General features: G+C 38.8%; 1 protein-coding gene across 3 annotated transcripts in view; it reads right to left on the bottom strand.

Annotated features, from left to right (window-relative positions):
* Positions 1-1,982: 1,982 nt before the first annotated feature.
* Positions 1,983-18,049, bottom strand: part of snx13 (sorting nexin 13) — a 52,621-nt gene continuing 36,554 nt past the window's right edge. The window contains exons 9-26 of one of the 3 annotated variants that reach the window (XM_067425116.1): positions 17,749-17,832; positions 17,527-17,665; positions 17,182-17,270; positions 16,720-16,819; positions 15,802-15,998; positions 14,720-14,824; positions 14,503-14,635; positions 13,136-13,173; positions 12,986-13,055; positions 12,100-12,275; positions 10,042-10,149; positions 9,845-9,955; positions 8,606-8,767; positions 8,288-8,359; positions 7,275-7,420; positions 7,118-7,186; positions 6,920-7,032; positions 1,983-4,806 (exon numbers count right to left, since the gene is read on the bottom strand). In XM_067425116.1, the coding sequence (XP_067281217.1) occupies positions 4,574-4,806; positions 6,920-7,032; positions 7,118-7,186; positions 7,275-7,420; positions 8,288-8,359; positions 8,606-8,767; positions 9,845-9,955; positions 10,042-10,149; positions 12,100-12,275; positions 12,986-13,055; positions 13,136-13,173; positions 14,503-14,635; positions 14,720-14,824; positions 15,802-15,998; positions 16,720-16,819; positions 17,182-17,270; positions 17,527-17,665; positions 17,749-17,832 (2,145 nt within the window). In that variant the 3' untranslated portion in view covers positions 1,983-4,573. The remainder of the gene's footprint in view (positions 4,807-6,919; positions 7,033-7,117; positions 7,187-7,274; positions 7,421-8,287; positions 8,360-8,605; positions 8,768-9,844; positions 9,956-10,041; positions 10,150-12,099; positions 12,276-12,985; positions 13,056-13,135; positions 13,174-14,502; positions 14,636-14,719; positions 14,825-15,801; positions 15,999-16,719; positions 16,820-17,181; positions 17,271-17,526; positions 17,666-17,748; positions 17,833-18,049) is intronic. The other 2 variants (XM_067425117.1, XM_067425118.1) reach the window with 2 other exon arrangements.

The raw sequence follows: 18,049 nt of genomic DNA, 5'->3' as shown, positions 1-18,049 counted from the left end.
TCCTCCTGGGGAATCTGTGGCTGGAATAAGAAAAGGAAACTGGCCTCTCCAGCAGATAAAAATACTAGAGCTCTGCGTGTAAGAATAGCAGAAGTGTCACCGAATCACTCTGACCTTCACAGATCTAAGGAAGAGCCTGAGGCCCTTCTCACAACCTGACATTTGTCTAAAAAGTTCCTTCCCCATAATAGTACAGCTGCATCTAGAAATGATCACGTTCAATGAGAGCTTTGGCGCCACCTTCATGTCACCAACAATAATGCCAAGCAATGTAAGAAGAAAACATCCTTGACGTGCATTAAAGGCGCAGTGAGCGATTTCTGAGAAACCTTTTTGATTAATGAAATCACTAAAACAAATACCAAATGCCAATTACCAAAAGGATCGAACCCTATCTCGATTGCCCTGCCCACAAATTGCACACTATGCAAAACAGGCACCTCCCCCTAATGAGTGGACACACCCCTTACTGCTGATTGGCTACAAGTGCGTTTTGATGCTCATTATGATTCACTGCACCTTTAAAGTCCCCCTGCAGTCAATAATTGTATCCCCCAAAGTCCCCCTGTGGTGCAAAGAAAGCTTTTAATGTTGTTTATATCTCTGTGTGATTTTTAATATGCTTTAATACAAACCATATGCAAATTCCTAAGTCAACACCATTGTTGAGTATTTTTTTGTTCCTTAATACTGCAGAGAACCAAAGACAGTCTCAAAAACACGGTTTTAAATAGCTGGTGTTTTTGACATCCCAAACTTGTAACCAATCACGTCATGATGGGGGTAGACTTTAGCATATCATTAACTATTCTCTGAAGCTAGAGTCTCCAGAGAAGCAAGTTATCCTGTTATGTATTTCTGTTGATATGAAACTCCAGGTACATTTAGCAATATAGCAGGTGAATTACACTAAATTGCCAAAAGTTGTGACACCTGCCTTTACTTGCACATGAACTTTAATGCCATCCCATTGTTAACCCGTAGGGTTTAATATGGAGTCGGCCCACCCTTTGCAGCTCTGACAGCTTCAGCTCTTCTGGGAAGACTTTCCTCAAGGTTTAGGAGTGTGTTTATGGGGATTTTTGACCATTCTTCTAGAAGCTCATTTGTGAGGTCAGGCACTGATGTTGGACGAGAAGGCCTGGCTCTCAGTCTCCGCTCTAATTCATCCCAAAGCTGTTCTAACGGGTTGAGCTCAGGACTCTGTGCAGGCCAGTCAAGTTCCTCCACACCAAACTCACTCATCCATGTCTTTATGGACCGACGCTTTGTGCACTGGAGCGCAGTCATGTTGGGACAGGAAGGGGCCGTCCCCAAACTGTTCCCACAAATTTGGGAGCATGAAATTGTCCAAAATGTCTTGGTTTGATGAAGCATTAAGAGTTCCTTTCACTGGAACTAAGGGGCCAACCCCTGAAAAACAACCACAGACCATAACCCCCCCTCCACCAAACTTTACACCGCACAATGCAGTCAGGCAACCCCGAACCCAGACTCGTCCCTCAGATTGTCAGACAGAGAAGCGTGATTGGTCGCTCAGAGAACTCGTCTCACTGCTCTAGAGTCCAGTGGCGGCTGCTTTACTCCACTGCATCCCACTCTTTGCATTGCTCTTGGTGATGTAAGGCTCAGATGAGCTGCTTGGCCATGGAAACCCATTCCATGAAGCTCTCTACGCTGTTCTTGATTTCATCTGGAGGCCACAGAAGTTTGGAGGTCTGTAGCTACTGACTCTGCTCTTGAAATTTAGTGACTTCTGCTCATTGTGACCCTCAGCATGCGCTGACCCCGCTCTGTGATTTTACACGGCCTACCACTTAGTGGCTGTTCCCAATTTCTTCCACTTTGTTCTAATACCACTAACAGTTGAGCGTGGCATGTTTAGTAGTTTCTCATGCTTAATTCTTAGTGAAGACTTTATTTCAGTCTCAATCTGACGCATTCACACACATCCAGTAAATGACAGCAGTCGTATCAGAACAGTGAGTTGGAGTTAATTTTATTAGTGTTATATTGAGTTAAGCTGCTCAAAATGAATGGTTTTAGAAGCATAATGCAAACACTCTACTCCTTTTAGAGTCTTTTTCAGTCTATTAAAACGACCATGACATTCAAATCGACTTACTTTGTTAAAGAAAAATAAGAAAATATAATTGACAGTACATTTAGGCACACCGCTGACACATACTATACACCAATATGCACAGTTCATTTTCATAGATTCATACAGACGGGGATTCAGAAAATCAAATGAGGAATCGGAAACGTTTGCATCAACCATTGAGTGAATTTAAAGGGAAAGTGTGCTCCCGTGTGACTCGACCAATCGCAGCAGATTTTAGCTTCTCAGTGCCAGCCAATCACAGTAGAGAATGAGTAAACCTGCTGGACACTGGCCAAATCACAGCAACAAAATAAGAGCAATGTTCAATTAAGAGTGTAAGTGCTATTTTTATTTAATATTTTAAAACACACACTTAGTTCTTGTCTAATGGCATGAGTTTCTGCTGATATGAACTAGGTCTCAAGGATGAAGCTCAAGAAACCGGACAGGTTACATTCACTCCAAAATATAAATAAATTATATATTTTTTCCCCCTGCTCCAATTCTCATTACTCAAATTGAAAGAAAAACGTAATAATTACATAACATTAAAAAAACGTATTTTGCACTTGTTTAATAGTTTACATAATTATTATATTATTTTTGATGGAAGCTTTTCCTGCCACAAAATAAAATATTTAAAAAAGATAATTGCGACTTTTTTATCTCACAATTGTGAATCTCGCAATTTCGACTTTATAACTCGCAATTTCGACTTTATAACTCGCAATTCTGACTATAATTCACCACCCTAACTATTTATAAATTTATAGTCGCAATTCTGAGAAAAAAAATGATTTTAGAATAGCGAGATATTTCATTTTTTATTCTGTGGCGGATACAAGCTATCATATAATAATTTATTTTAATTGTAATATTTATTTATTTCACATTATAGTAATGAGAATTAAAAAAAGGAAATGTGCTTAATCGTCATGAAAATGTATCAATGCATAAAAAGGCATTTTTTTTAAATGCAACATATAACTGATGTACATTTACTCAGGGGTGAAATATGACCCGTGCATGTTTTTGCAAAGTGTAGATATATCATAAGTGTGACTGAAGAGTGTTTAACCTGTGTGCTCTAACGCCAGATGACCTCTGACCTCCGCTTGGGTGTTTTGAGCCTCCGTTCACCTAAAATGTGCTTTCACTCGTTCCTAAAAAGCAAAACACGCCAGAATCTATCGTCAAGAAAACGGCAGGAGTGGCGAAACATTAAAAACTAAACGCATCCCCAACACAAACATAAAAGCCAGACTTATAAAACAAGTCCTTTAAAACAAGCCATTTACAACAACGGAATGTTCTGGTGGTTTCGACGGGTTTCGTGTGGTTTTGGACTCGCTTCTGAAGTTCTTCACTCGAATATACTTGAAAACTATCCCATACATGATTATTATAGAACATGCATTGAAGAAACATATTGCACAAAAAAGAATAACATATTCTCTGATTGTGGGCAGAGGTGTGTGTGCAGGAGGGTGCGTCCGTGTGTGTGTTTGAGGGGAAGCTACGTCTACAGCACACATCTCTTGGTCTTGGCTTTAAGGCTGACTCTACATCTCACGCAAACAGTCTTCAGCTTCGGACAGTCGCAGTTTAGTGCTACACTTGCTATTCTAAAATAAAGTACTTTTAAAAAACAAAACACGTGTACACGAGCCTCCACTGGGTTGAGTTATAAAAACAGGACACACACACACACACACACACAAACATCAGCTCACTAGAGACAGGTACATTCGTTTAAAGCACATCTCTGTATGCACTCCACGTAGCCGCCCGAAACGGCCATGCAAACACACGCTACTTGATTTCCACCATCTCTGTCCTCCTTTGATGTGTTTGAGGGATTTAAAGTCATTTTAATATTATATGTAGGTGCTAAGGGGCGTGGCCTGTTTTACACCACACCCACTTCATGCAACCGATTGGTTTGCAGGATAACATTATGCCTATTTCAGTTTCAGTGCCACAAAATGTTTGCAAATGATCATTGCTGCTGACCCTAGTCATTCGGTTCTGCTTGTAATGAGTGTTAAGGTGCATAGGTTGGTTCGGTCACCATACTGTATTCATGATTAGGCGACCACTGCCGATTACAAAAACCCAAAATAAACCCCCAAAAATCGTATGTATATACACAGTGTCATCCAAACAAACATAGAAACGGCAAAAACGATCGCTCAGTGTTCAGTCTTTCATAGTGGTTCAGAGGTGACCGAAGTGTCGGACAGTGCGCTTCATGATGGTAAAATGAATCCTCTATGCTACGGCCGTGTCAATGCAGTGCTTTAAACGAGAACAGCCATGAGGCACTAAGAGGGAGGCATGTGTTCAAGCGTTTACCGCCGCAGCATCCGGTCTGGAGAACCACACGTGCCTCTGTTCGGGCACCGCTGTGGCACGCCGGCGGCCGCTGACTCCTCCCCCTCTGCAATCGGCGGGAGAATCGTCCATCTGTCACCTCTTGTGCAAGCTGCGCAATTTTTGTGAATATTTTAGTACGCGCGGCGAGCGCGAGTGGAGCTTCACGAACAGATCGGGAAACTTGTACTGAGGGAACAAGGTCTCCAGGAAGCCCTCTAGAAAGACGTAGACCAGCCGCCGGTTCAGGGATTGGTGCTGGAACATTTCAAAGACACGCAGGATGCCCTTGCGCGTGGTGTCCGCCCCGATGATGTGCTTCAACTCATCTGATGGGAGAAGAAGAGAGTCAGCATTTTAAGTTTATTGGTCAAGTCACATTTTTTGGTATAGTATAGAGCTGCATGATTAATCGCTAAGCGATCACGATCTTGAGTCACATATCCGTGCAATCTCACGATTCTCCTGTCTATAAAAACATTCACACATTCAAATCTCATTAAGGGATGAATTAAATCATTCATTCAAGAGATAAGTTTAAAAATGCGGATTCATCCAGTAATGACACAAGTGAAGTCTTTATGAGTGAGTCATTGAATCATTCATTCAAGAGATTTACACAAAAACTTTGATTCATCCAGTAATGAAACAGGACACATTTGAGTGAGTCATTGAATCATTCATTCAAGATATTTGTTAAAAAACACTGATTCATCCAGTAATGAAACAAGTGACGTTTTTATGAGGGAGTCATTGAATCATTAATTCAAGAGATTCATTCAAAAACTTTGATTTATCCACTAATGAAACAAGCATTCGAGTGATTCACTGAATCATTCATTCAAACATTTTTTAATTCAGATTAATTAAAGGGGGGTGAAACACTCAGTTTCAGTCAATCTCATGTCAATCTTGAGTACCTATAGAGTAGTATTGCATCCTTCATATCTCCGAAAAGTCTTTAGTTTTATCATATTTATAAAAGAAATATAGGCTGTACCGAGTCTTTCCGGAAAAAACCGAGCGCCTGGAGGCGTATCGTGTGGGCGGAGCTAAAGAATGACAAGCGCGCAAAGCGGTGACGTCATCAAGCGTGGAGAAACCCATGGCTATTGAGCTCAGCTAATGCAGATAATGATCCACAATCAAATCTGAGGCTGAAATAAATTGAACAGGAGAAACGGCAACATCAGGACGTCCGTCTCTGTGGTATGTAAGTTACTGTATTTAATGGCCTCTCCACATTTCTGTGTGTTTACTCGCAGTGTATGAGGACATGATTCGGTTTATGGACTATTGTATGCGACTAGACCTTAGAAGTAGCAAGCAAAACGGTTTTGCACGTCAGAATACTGTAACGTTATACAGAGAACAACAATGGAGTAACCGTTAGCGCATTTGAATGACGAAGCACGCGATCGTGTCGTTTACTGATGTTTACTCACGCGACGGTAGCCAACAGCACAGACATTTGAAGCAGTTTAAGTTAACTCACCGTCGAAGCTTTATCGCTGGGACCGCTCCGTCAGAAACACACTTCTTTGGTATGATTTGGTAAAGTCCTGTGACAGCAGTGGCGTGTAAATCCATTTTGAGACGCAACTGAAACGATGTTGTCAAGCTTCCCGTCATTTCTGCGTTCAAATCGGTTCAAATGCAGCGCTGCCTTCCCGGAATGCTGTGCTGAAGAGTTGAAGTCGCTCGACGTCACCCATAGGAATAAAGTGGAGCGCGGCGCCGTTCACGGACGACTGGATCTGCAGCTGAGAGACTGTTTACAGCGTGCTCTAGTCACGCGCGCGCGCACCCTACCGGGAGAAGAGCCCGTACGGCCCATACAAGGACCTTCCGCTCTTATTAACGTCAAATAGACCCATACTCGAAAAAAACTCGCCGGAAGGAGTATTTTTGACACAGAAATACTCCATCAAACGTCCAACATTAGTTTTTGAAACTTTGTCTATGTTTAGGATGGGAATCCAAGTCTTTAACAGTGGAAAAAGCTCAGTATGCATGAAACAGCATTTCACCCCCCCTTTAAAAAACACTGATTCATCCAAAAATGAAACAAGGGAAGTCTTAATGAGTGAGTCATTGAATCATTCATTCAAGAGATTCATTCAAAAACATTGATTCATCCAGTAATGAAACAGGACACATTTGAGTGAGTCATTGAATCATTCATTCAAGAGATTTGTTAAAAAACACTGATTCATCCAGTAATGAAACAAGCATTCGAGTGATTAACTGAATCATTCATTCAAACAATTTTTAATTCAGATTAATTAAGCATTTTAAATAGACTGCAGCAATTAACATTTTGTTAGAAGCTGTAGTAAATTACATTATTTTGTTTAGTTTTTTCAGAATCATGATCTCTTTTTGAAACAAAAACACGTGCAGCTCTAGTATAGCTCTTTCTATAATACTCTTTGTGTGTACCTGGCATGATGCCCAGGAGTGTGGTTTTGGCGGCGACCCGCGTCCTCATACGGAGGCTTTTGTCTCTGCGTGGCGGCGTCTCAGCGAGAATCCCGTTCGGCCAGTAAGAGTCTCTGCGGAGTCAAAAAAACAGTCAGAAGAAGAACCACAACCAATATATTATATACAATTTATCTGAAAATTGCATATAATCATCACCTGAATCTCTTCACATAATCAGACACTTGCTCAGGCGAGGTCATGAAGTCGACATGATCCACGATTTTCCTGCAATGAAGCAAAAAAACAAGTTCAGCATTAAACAAAGAGGAGAAATACAAGTCATGATGCATGCGAGTACACGTGTCCATCGCACCTGTTAATCGTGTCCCCATACGTGGCTTTGATGAGCTGCTGAAGGAGGTTTTTGATGTTTCTCCGCAGCCACTGATTTCTCTCCTTCAGGTCAAACACCTCGTCCATCAACAGCAACATCACCCTCAGAGGAATATTATCATCCACCTGTACAACAAACTACATTTATGAAGCTCAGCTTCAACTCTAAAAGCTGATTTGATAGACCACATGCAAAGTCACTGAAAAAGATTAACCCAAAACAAGGATGACACAATAAAAGTAAAAAATAATACATTCCTATGCTTATAATACTATTGTATTGTAAAATAAATTACAAAGGAATTAAAACAATATTAAGCATTATTATAATTGTAATAAATTATACACATTAAATCATTAAAGAAATTAATTACTATGGTAATAATACTATTGTACAGTAAAATTTAAAATGAATATTCAATAATAATAATAAAAAGTATTACTATATTTAATGATAAAAAAATTAAAACTAATATAGAAATACCTCACAATGGTAACAATACTGTACTGCAAAAATATTTAATAATTTTAAAAATAATAAATATTTAAAAATATATATATAAAAAGGAAATTTACAATACCACTGTATTGTAAAATGAAAAAGAGAGCATTAAATAACATGAATAATAATAAATATATATTTTTTTTTAATTAAATTATATAAAAAAAAGAAATACATTGCTGTAGTAATATAGTACTGTACAATAAAAATAAATATATCATAAAAATAAATATTTTCAATCAATGAAGAAATGCATTACTATGGTTATAATACTATTGTACTTTTTAAAATAAATAAAAAATCATAATAAATAGCTAATATTAATACTAACGCCATATTTTTACTTATACTAGAGCTTAAACTGCTTATTATAATTATTAAAATAATTGTCATTATTTATATGAATCATATTGCGCTGCTTTATAAAAGCAGAACTCCTCTTGACGCAGTGTTAGAGATTTGGCCGAGTTTTTGATGTGATGTTGACTTACGTTGTCGTCCAGCTGGGCCGAGACGCGGCAGTGTTCGGGATCGATGTCAGACTTCTGGATTAAAGGAGGCACCTGTGGAGCAGACACATCTGGAGTTCATGTCATGCATTCACTGAAAAAAGTGCATATATTCAAATAACGCCAGTCGAGCGCAAATACTTTGCCTACATGTATCCGTATTTTGCACCTGCTCATCTATGCATGTGAAATTACTGGCTAAAGGCAGAGACAAAAACAGGCTAAATAAAGTCAACATGTAAAGCGTCCAGCTTTTGAGGTCTTCTCGCTGTGTTCTGTGATTCTCTAGACGTGCTCTACCTTAAATATGGACTGTTTAATATCCTGGCCAAGTTTCTTAATATCCTGGCCCATGTCCGCCGAGACTTTGGACACTCCCTCGGCCAGGCTGTCCGGCAGTGACTTCACGGCATTGGACACATTCCGCATGGAGCTCCGGAGAGGATTCACAAACGTGTCCATCTGTCCGAGTCCAGAGAACAGGACAAATTTACAAAAACTTCCAATCCCATCAGAAAACACCTATGCCGCTCCCCTCTGGGTGAATACATTGGGTTGCGTTCACGCTGACAGCAATTTAATCCCTGTTAGTCGCTAGCTGGTCTTCTTACTGAACTGCAGTATCCAGCTGTATCAAGACGTGGATCATGGGAGCTTAATTGTCTTTGCCACTGCTAATTAACTTAAACCTGCTCAACTCTCCCGCTCCACCAGTGGTTCCTCATGTTGTTGTTGAATCGCCAACTCTCACTGAATTGAATGAATTTTGGTAACTCCAAATCACTGTCTATCTCTCCATCATCCATCTATCAATCCATCAAAAGTGTGACGACGATATCAAAGCCGACATTTTGTTATAGTCTATGGATTTTTTTTCATTTGAATGATATAATGAGTAGTCTGCATGATTTCACAAGCATTATTTTTTATTTTATTTTTTTGTTTTGTAGCAAAAACATACACCTACGTTAGAAAAAATTGGGGTCAGTAAGATTTTTTTCAGTAAGGATGCATTACATTTAATAAACGTATGTCACAAAAGATTTCAATTTCAAATGAATGCTGTTCTTTTTAACTTTCTATTCATGAAAGAGTCCTGAAAAAATGCATCACGGTTTCCACAAATATCTGAATAATAATTATAAATCTTGAGCTCAAATCCTCATATCCGAATGATTTCTGAAGGATCATGCGACACTGAGGACTTTGAGTAATGATGCTTTGATCACAGGAATAAATTACATTTTAACATGTATTCACAAAGAAAATGTGATTTTATATTTGGAATTATATTTTTCCTGTATTTATGATCAAATAAATGCAGCCTTGGTGAGACTTCTTTAAAAAATCCTACTGACCACAAACTTTTGAGCAGTGGTGTATGTAGGCAAACACTGATGCTTAATGTTGGTGCATTAAAATAAAAATGGATAAATATTCTTCCTTGTGTTTGTTTGATGAAAGACATGCCTTGTTTCATATCAAGATATTTCGGGCTATTTCTGGATTTATACATTATCTGTATGTGTTGTTTCTCACCTTGCGTGCAAAGTCCCCTTTGCCTTTGCTGTACGCTTTATTTTCCAGGAAGTCATAGACGTAGGGTATCAGCATGGGACAGGCTTTCACCATCTCAGGATTCAACAGCAGCTGTAATAGACTCAGCTCTCAGCACACCTGGATCAAAACACCTGAGCTAGCAGAACCCAAAATAAACACTTCCTCATCTGACCCACCTGTAAATATGAGTTCAGGTCCTTCTTCCTTTTCTCCAAAAACTCCCTGTCCATGTTGTTAAAGGTCTTTTTGCCAGGAAGCTTGAGGATCGGACCAAGGCTCTCAAACTAAAGATAGGAAACAGATCTCAGCAAACTCCATAAAAGCCATTTAGGTCGGAAAACAACTTTGTTCACACTGGCAGCCCACATTTTTAGGCATATCCAGGAATACATGGAATCTGTGTTTTACACTAGTTTTTCTACACTTCTTCCATCCATTGCATGTTAGTTTAGTAATTATTGTGGCTAGTTAATTATGATTTAAATTACCAACATCACTGACTAAAATACACTGCCTGGATTTAAATATGCAAATGCTTAAGAGTTCGGCAGCAGTTCCTCTAACCATAATTGATGGAGTGTGTAGCTTTTTTTTTTTTCAACAACCATGTAGAAAGACACATCATGGCCATAAAATCATTTTCACACATAAATTGTACCTTTGGGTCTAGTCTTTGGAATGTGCTGGAGGAGACTTTACAGAGTGCTGTACTCTTGTGTTGCCAATACAAGATCTTGACCAAAAAATGTATGCAACTCTTGATGGACATAACACCACAACATTTATTTTTAATCAAGGTCATCCTGAAATATGGCCATGATGTGTCTTCCTTCATGGTTGATTAAGAAATTAAAACTCCATCAAGTCATGTCTAAATGTTTAAAATTAGGCCCAATTCTGAAGATTTACCTTGGCTGGGGTGAAATGGTGAAACAAACAATTGCATTTGTCAAGAATTTATATATCATGGTAGTTTGTTGTACTTCCTTCAATTTATACAGATTTTTTCAATTATATATATATTTTTACTATTATATAGTAAAAAAGGTCATGTAAAATGTAAAAACATACATAGTAAAAGCTAGTTTAAAACTATATAGTAAAAACTAAAGAAATTATTATTACGGTGTTTACACAGCTTAAAACAATCACCATTCACACAATTCTGTGAAAATGACAAAAAAAATGCTGTATTATGTATGCCAGACCAGAAGAAAACCCATGAAGTCGTAACACACACATACGTGAACGTGTGACGCCGCCGTTTTTTACAGATTCTCGTTTTTGTTGTTTACATGGAGACGGTAAAAGTATTGTTTTCAAAACCTTGCATTTTGAACCATACCCGTTTCCAAAGCTTGCGTTTGCAGGCCCCCAAAACAACACCGTTGTGTAAATGAACGGCCACAACGCATAAAAGTTTTAAGTTTTCAGTTAAAAACGGTGTCCTATAATATTAATTACTCCCCCTCATGTCGTTGGACACCCGTAACACCTTCGTTCATCTTCGGAACACAAATAAAGATGTTTTTGTTGAAAGCTGAGAAAGGCTTCAAAGGCCTCCATTGGCATTCAGCACATTCCCACTCACAAGACCCATAAAGGCACTAAAGACGTCGCTACAAAGTCCATATCACTACAGTGGCTGTGCAATACATTTACAAAGCGACGAAAATAGTTTTTGTGCCAAAAAAAAAAAATCTAAATAATGACTTTCTCCGACAAGATATTGTCTACCGTGTAGGTCTCGACCGTGAACTCACGCGATAGCGGCTCCTCCTCTTCCGGGTCATGTATCGAACGGCAGAGCTGCGTCATATTCTCGCGCATGTATTGAGTTCAAGTCAGTATCTTGGTGGATAAAGTCATTATTTTGATTTTTGTGCGCACAATAACTATTTTCGTCGCATTGTAAAGTTGCACAGCCACTGTAGTGAGATGGACTTTGTAGCGACGTCTTTAGTGCCTTTATGAGTCTTGTGAGTGGGAATATACTGAATGTCAATGGAGGCCTTTCTGAAGCCTTTCTCAGCTTTCAACAAAAACATCTTCATTTGTGTTCTGAAGATGAACGAAGGTCTTACGGGTGTCCAAAAACATGAGGGGGAGTAATTAATGAAATAATTTTCATTTTTGGGTGAACTTTAAAGGCAGTACAACATTCTACCCTGATAGGTTACGTTTGATGTTCATTTATAAGTAAAATTCTTCATCTTTCCCCTCGATTCTCTCACCTGCTCTGTGATGCGCATGTGGAAGTCATGAAAATCGCTGTAGCGGCGGTACGTCTTCCAGATGTCCTCACTGCCATCTGAGTTCTTGCGTATGACTGTGATGGTGTAGAGGGCATACGTCTTCCCGTGATCATTACAAACGCCTGCCATAGGAAGTTGGTTTAGAAAAGCATCAGCTAGAGCGAGGTAGGAGCGATGGAAATGAAGATGCAAGAGCCGGCGGAAGGGAAGAGAACAAGAACGACAAGACAGACATACAGCAGAGAGAGGACGACACAAGACAAAGCGACAGACAGGGAAAGAAAATGAAGGTAAGAAAATAAAGAAATAAAGTTGATGGAATGATAGTATCACAGAATAAGAATGAAAACAAGGTGGTAGGAAAAGTGTTGCATCCTTCAAATAATGAAGCTTAAAAAAAATGAGAAGAAGTGATGACTAGAGAAGAGAGGAACACTGAACATGTCTTTAAATCACACCGACTTTTACTTTTTAAAATAATTACTTACATTAAACTAAACAGCTCTGAGGCTTCAGAAATAACACGTCTAAAAGAATCAGATCCAAACTGAATTCAATAGAAATCATATTTCACCCCATTATACATAAAGATGATGAAGCTTATTTTAAGACCATTACTATATTTGTGGCAGTAGTAAATGACATTTAGGAATAAAAACAAAACAAAAAAAACACTACAAAACCTTATTATTTTTTAATTTTAGGGTGAAATATGACCTGGTTAAAACCATTGTTGTTACGATACGCAATGCAAGACACAAGCGATAAGCAACGGGACAGAAATGACTAGACGCCTCAAAGTGTCCAAACTCTTAAAATAGTATTTTTATCTTTTAAAATGGTTAATAGCAGGTAAAATCCTCACCTGTATCCGAGATAGAGGCATGAAGCTGAGCAGACTCATCCACACTCCCGCTGCTGAGATCATCTAATGACTACAAACACAGACATTCATTAGAAACCAATCGAACACATTCAGCACAATCTATGAGTAGATATGCTTTAATTAACATACTAAATTAATGCTTCCTGTTGGAGACCCGTTGAATGACTCTGGAGAAACAGAGAAATATTCATTAATTTGATGCTGTATTTAGACTAATCTAAATACATTTAAAGATACCTCCTTTTCTCTACATTTTGGACTTTCATCCACACTAATGTGTTTTCTGGAAAAACTGAGCTTTTTGACAACACTGTCCCAAGTGGATTAATTTGAATATTTAGTGTTGTAGAGTCATTTGAAAATGATGATGCATGTTTAGACATGTGACATATAATGACAGATATATATGTTTATAACTAGTATGTACCTGCTATGTGCTACTCACTTTCACATTGTTGATAGGGGTGTTGAAATTAATCGTTTCTACGACGCATTGTGATGCTCTTTTGCAACAGATTATGGCCGTTATACCCTACTGACGTTCCTCTGACGTCATTTGTTGCATACGTGCTTGTCACACTAGTGTAAAATAGCAGGCAAGTAGTAAAAAATGCACCCATTATTTTATTTATTTTTATTTCATATTTGCAAAGCGCGAGTGTGTGTGTGCAAGAGTGTGTGTGTGTGTGTGTGTGTGTGTGTGTGTGTGTGTGCGCGCGTGTGCAAGAGTGAGTGCGTGCGAGTGTGTAAGCATTATTTTAACTTAAGTACACTATTTGAAAGTTTCCAGTGGTTTTAAAACTAGTGTTTGTTAGCTCTAAATGCTCCTGTCGCCTGCTGTGTTCAGACTTAAGTTGTTCTTGTTGTTTGCTACATTCAGGAAGTGAACTTTCTTGGATCAGACAAAATAAAAAGGGACTTCAAATAGCTAACTGCTTGTATTCATTGACGAAAATAATGTTGTGATGTATCATGATATCAAATCGTTGACATATGATAATATTATGATAATCAATCAAATTGAAACGTGAGATTAGTGAAGATTTACACCCCTTATTGTTGGTAAACATAAATGTTACTCTGTACAATCTTAATATTACATTTCTGTCAAGATGACAGAAAATTTACTTACAATTGCCCTCATGTTTTGCCCCTAACCCAAATGTGTTTTAGACCATACATGGAGTGGCGATTGAGTGTGACCTGAATGCATCAGCAAGTGGTGAGATATTTTGCTAATAAAATGATTGAATGACATGAGAAATGTAGTATTCCTGGTCTCTTGGTATCATCTCAGTGAGCTTTTAAGACGTTTTCACATGTGCATTAAGATGATTCAAGCGTCTTCTTCCAGCATTTAAGTGTGGATGAGAAACTTTTGGAAAATGCTAGTGTGCACGCCAAACATTTTAAACTTTTAAAATGTATCCGGATTAATGTAGGCGTATCCTTAGGAGACGATGCTTAAACAGGCTCATTCATGATTCATTTCTCACCTCCGTCCCCATCATCGGATCCCCTGTAACTGGGTTCCTTCAGCATGTCCAGCTCGGCCAGCATCCGCACATACAGCGGGTGCTGCCTAAAAGACGGGTAATACCGCTCATCCTTCAACATCATATCATACACCTAAGAAAAATATAAACACAGTGAGATTAACTAATGGGCTTTTATTAGTAATACAAATCACACATATATGCACAGACACCTGACCTTTCTCTGGATCTCATCAAATATCTCAGGTGTGGGATCCTCTTTGCTAAGTTTTTGAGCCAGTCTGGTTACGGCCGCTTCATCCACCTGCACCCTAGGCGAGGCCTGATTAGAAAAAGGACCTGTCAATCATCACTTCATGGATTGAAAGTGACCTTATGACTGACATGTAATGGAACGGGTGGACTTTTTGGTAACACTTTATTTTAAGGTTCAGTTATTAACTATTAACTAGTTGCTTATTAGGATGCATAATACTAGGATTTGGCTTTTTATTAGTACTTATAAAGCACATATTAATGCCTTATTCGACATTCCTTAATCGTACCCAATACCTAAACTTAAATGCTTCAAAAACTACCTTACTAACTATTAACAAGCAGTAAATTAGGAGTTTATTGAGGCAAAAGTCATAGTTAATAGTAAATATGTGTTCCCCATACTAAAGTGTTACCAAATTTTCTTTCACGATGTGAGAACATTTATTTCATATCTTCTAAATAACGAAGAAAGAGAAAGAAGATTTACATACGACAATCTAAATGATACAGCGAAATCTGTAGCAATAGGTACTTTATATCTTCGCTCGCCACAATATATACGTATATTATTTAGGGGTGACCACGAATAGTTGGAGATTTATTTATCAAAATGCTCTTTTATATATTTGTGTGATGTTCTATATTTCGATCACGGCTTTACAATGTTATAAGAAAACTTTATACGAATGTTTATCCAACCCATTACCTTTTATTGAAACCTAAATAAGAAAGCCATTGTCAGTTCATCTGTCAGTTGGCAGGCAGTTTTATTAAAAGTTGTTGTTGTGTGCAGTGTGTAAAGGAAAATAAAAATAGTTTTACCCTCCTGCTGTCTAGTGTCGTGTCCCTCCCAACCCATTCAAACACACACTCATATGATTCGACTATCGGTTGACCATAGAGAGATTCGACAATTCTGATTCGAATGTGTAAATCCTGTCGGGGACACCCCTAATACTGTTATACCGCCAGACCCTATATGCGACAAACCTCAGTTTTAGTGTGTGTAGTTAAAGAACTGGTAAATGTAGATCATCTCACCTTCTCAGACAGGTACTGGTCGTAGACGCCCACCGCAGCGGCTCTCAGCAGACCTTTGGTTGTCTGGCTGCTCTGCTTCTTTCCATCTCTCTGGCTGCTCTGTAGGACCTCCAACTGCTGCTGCGCCGTGACCCGATAACCCTCCACCGTCAGCCAGAAGAACAGAACAGCCTGACCCCCCATGTGCTGCATGTAGTCTTCAGAGAGAAAGATAAAAAGCAATAAGGGACAAGCTGATGATGTAATGCCTTGTTTATACTTGACACGTCCGCTTGAGCGCAAGGGTGCGCAAGGCAAAAACGTCAACGCGGAAGGGGCGGTTATGCGCATTGGGTCCGCAAGACCCCATTTTGCCTGGCGGTGTGCAGCGCATTTTTTGTAACTCAGCTCCTCATCCGAAGATGAACGAGTTCCCGACGAATCTAGCCAAGCATGACACCGGCACCCAGTTTGCACATACAAATTAGGTGCTTATATTTACAAAATGAGCCTATAAAAGCAGAAATAAGCCATTTAAAATAAAGATAAATAAAATAAATCATGACACTTAAATTTAGTGAAATTAGGAAATATTTAAGAGATCGTTAATTTAGTGCATATTTTGTTCTCATGTCACAAGTAATAATATCAATCCAAGGTTTACTGAGTTTCACACGATTCTTTTGTAGTGTGGTTTTGGTGAAATGTACTAAAATAAATATCATATACGCTTTTTCCTGTTGGTTTATAGAACAATTATTCCGAGTCGCACTCGGTCGTTTGAAAGAATAGCACAACAGCGAGCGCGTCAAGTATAAACGCCTCGTCCGTTTGGGGAGGAGTGTGCGCAGTAAGCGGAGGCTTGCGCAGTGGAGCCAGGCGAAAGTATAAACAAGGCTTAAGAGAGAGGACAGTTTGTGTGCATCCGTCTTGACTCACCCATGAAGAACTGCAGTGCGATGTTATGCACTAGGATGTGTTCCAACGGAATCACACACAACTTCCCAAAATTAGCTGCGAGTTTCAAAGCGTCAACTTCCTGTTTGGCAAAAACAACCAAAACATGTTAAAAGAGTCATTCTGAGGGTGAAATGTGAATTAATTGTCAGATGAATGATTAATTGCTGACTGAAATGTTTAAAAAGCTCATAAAAAGTAACATCCAAAGTCAATTCATAGTCATTTCTGAATTTTCCATAAACATCATTATTAATAATTATGTAAGCATTACAATTATTTTAATTGTCTGTATATATATTTTCATTATTTTCTTGTTTCTTGTTAAAAATCAGAAATGCTTGCATAAAATGCATTAGGAGCAATTTTTATTTACACAACTCCAAAAAAAATCATGAATTATTATAATAGAGGAAGTGTAAATGAAACGGGGGATTTTGTTACCTTTCCTGATTGTAGCCTTTGTATCCGTGTTTCACAGACTTTCTTCACAAAAAGCAAACTATTGATTTGATTCTTTATAATATTTATATCTGGAGCATGAAGAAAGAGAGAGAGAGAGAGAGAGAGAGAGAGAGAGAGAGAGAGAGAGAGAGAGAGAGAGAGAGAGAGAGAGAGAGAGAAAGAGTAAACAATGTTTGTTATTATAAAGCCCTCAACTTGCTCTCATATTTTCATATATTCTCATATTTTCCAAAATAAACCCCAGAATTCATTGTTTATTTTCCAATCAAATAAGAAAAACTGACATTGTAAACACAAGTGTGGAGCGAGTGTGTGTGTGTTTACCGTCTGCGCCCGTGTCCAGAGATCGCAGATGCTGAAGCTCCTCCAGGACTTTGTCTTTGACGGCCTCCAGCTCGGGCGGTTTGTCCGTCAGCTTTAAGATGTTCATGAAGGCCTCATAGTTACAGCTCGAGTCACGAATCTAAACACATAAAAAATGTTTTAAAGGAAAAGCCAGTACGTTTGCAACACACCTCTCCACTATAAGAACAGAGCACGTCTCACCATCCAGATGACGAACTGATTGATGTAATCAGGGTCACTGAGCTGGTTAATTAAGGGCAGCAGAACTCCTCTGGCCAAAACTTCCTGCAGGACATCAAAGAATCAATCAATTAATCATCATCAACAAGTTTGTCCAGTTGCAAGACACCAAGGCTGGAGCTCTAATCTTGTAGTGTCAGCAGCAAGACCTGTCAGGTCCACATAAGCCACTTCATGAGTCCTGATCTCAAAACACAATCCCGCTTTCCGTAAATCCCAGATCTACTGTTTTAAAGGATTAAATACTACTTGAGCTCTATCA

Source organism: Pseudorasbora parva, chromosome 19 (genome assembly GCF_024679245.1).
Source record: "Pseudorasbora parva isolate DD20220531a chromosome 19, ASM2467924v1, whole genome shotgun sequence".
NCBI lineage: Eukaryota > Metazoa > Chordata > Actinopteri > Cypriniformes > Gobionidae > Pseudorasbora > Pseudorasbora parva.
The sequence above is the reverse complement of the archived record's forward strand: the minus strand, read 5'-3'. Positions and strand labels throughout refer to the sequence as shown.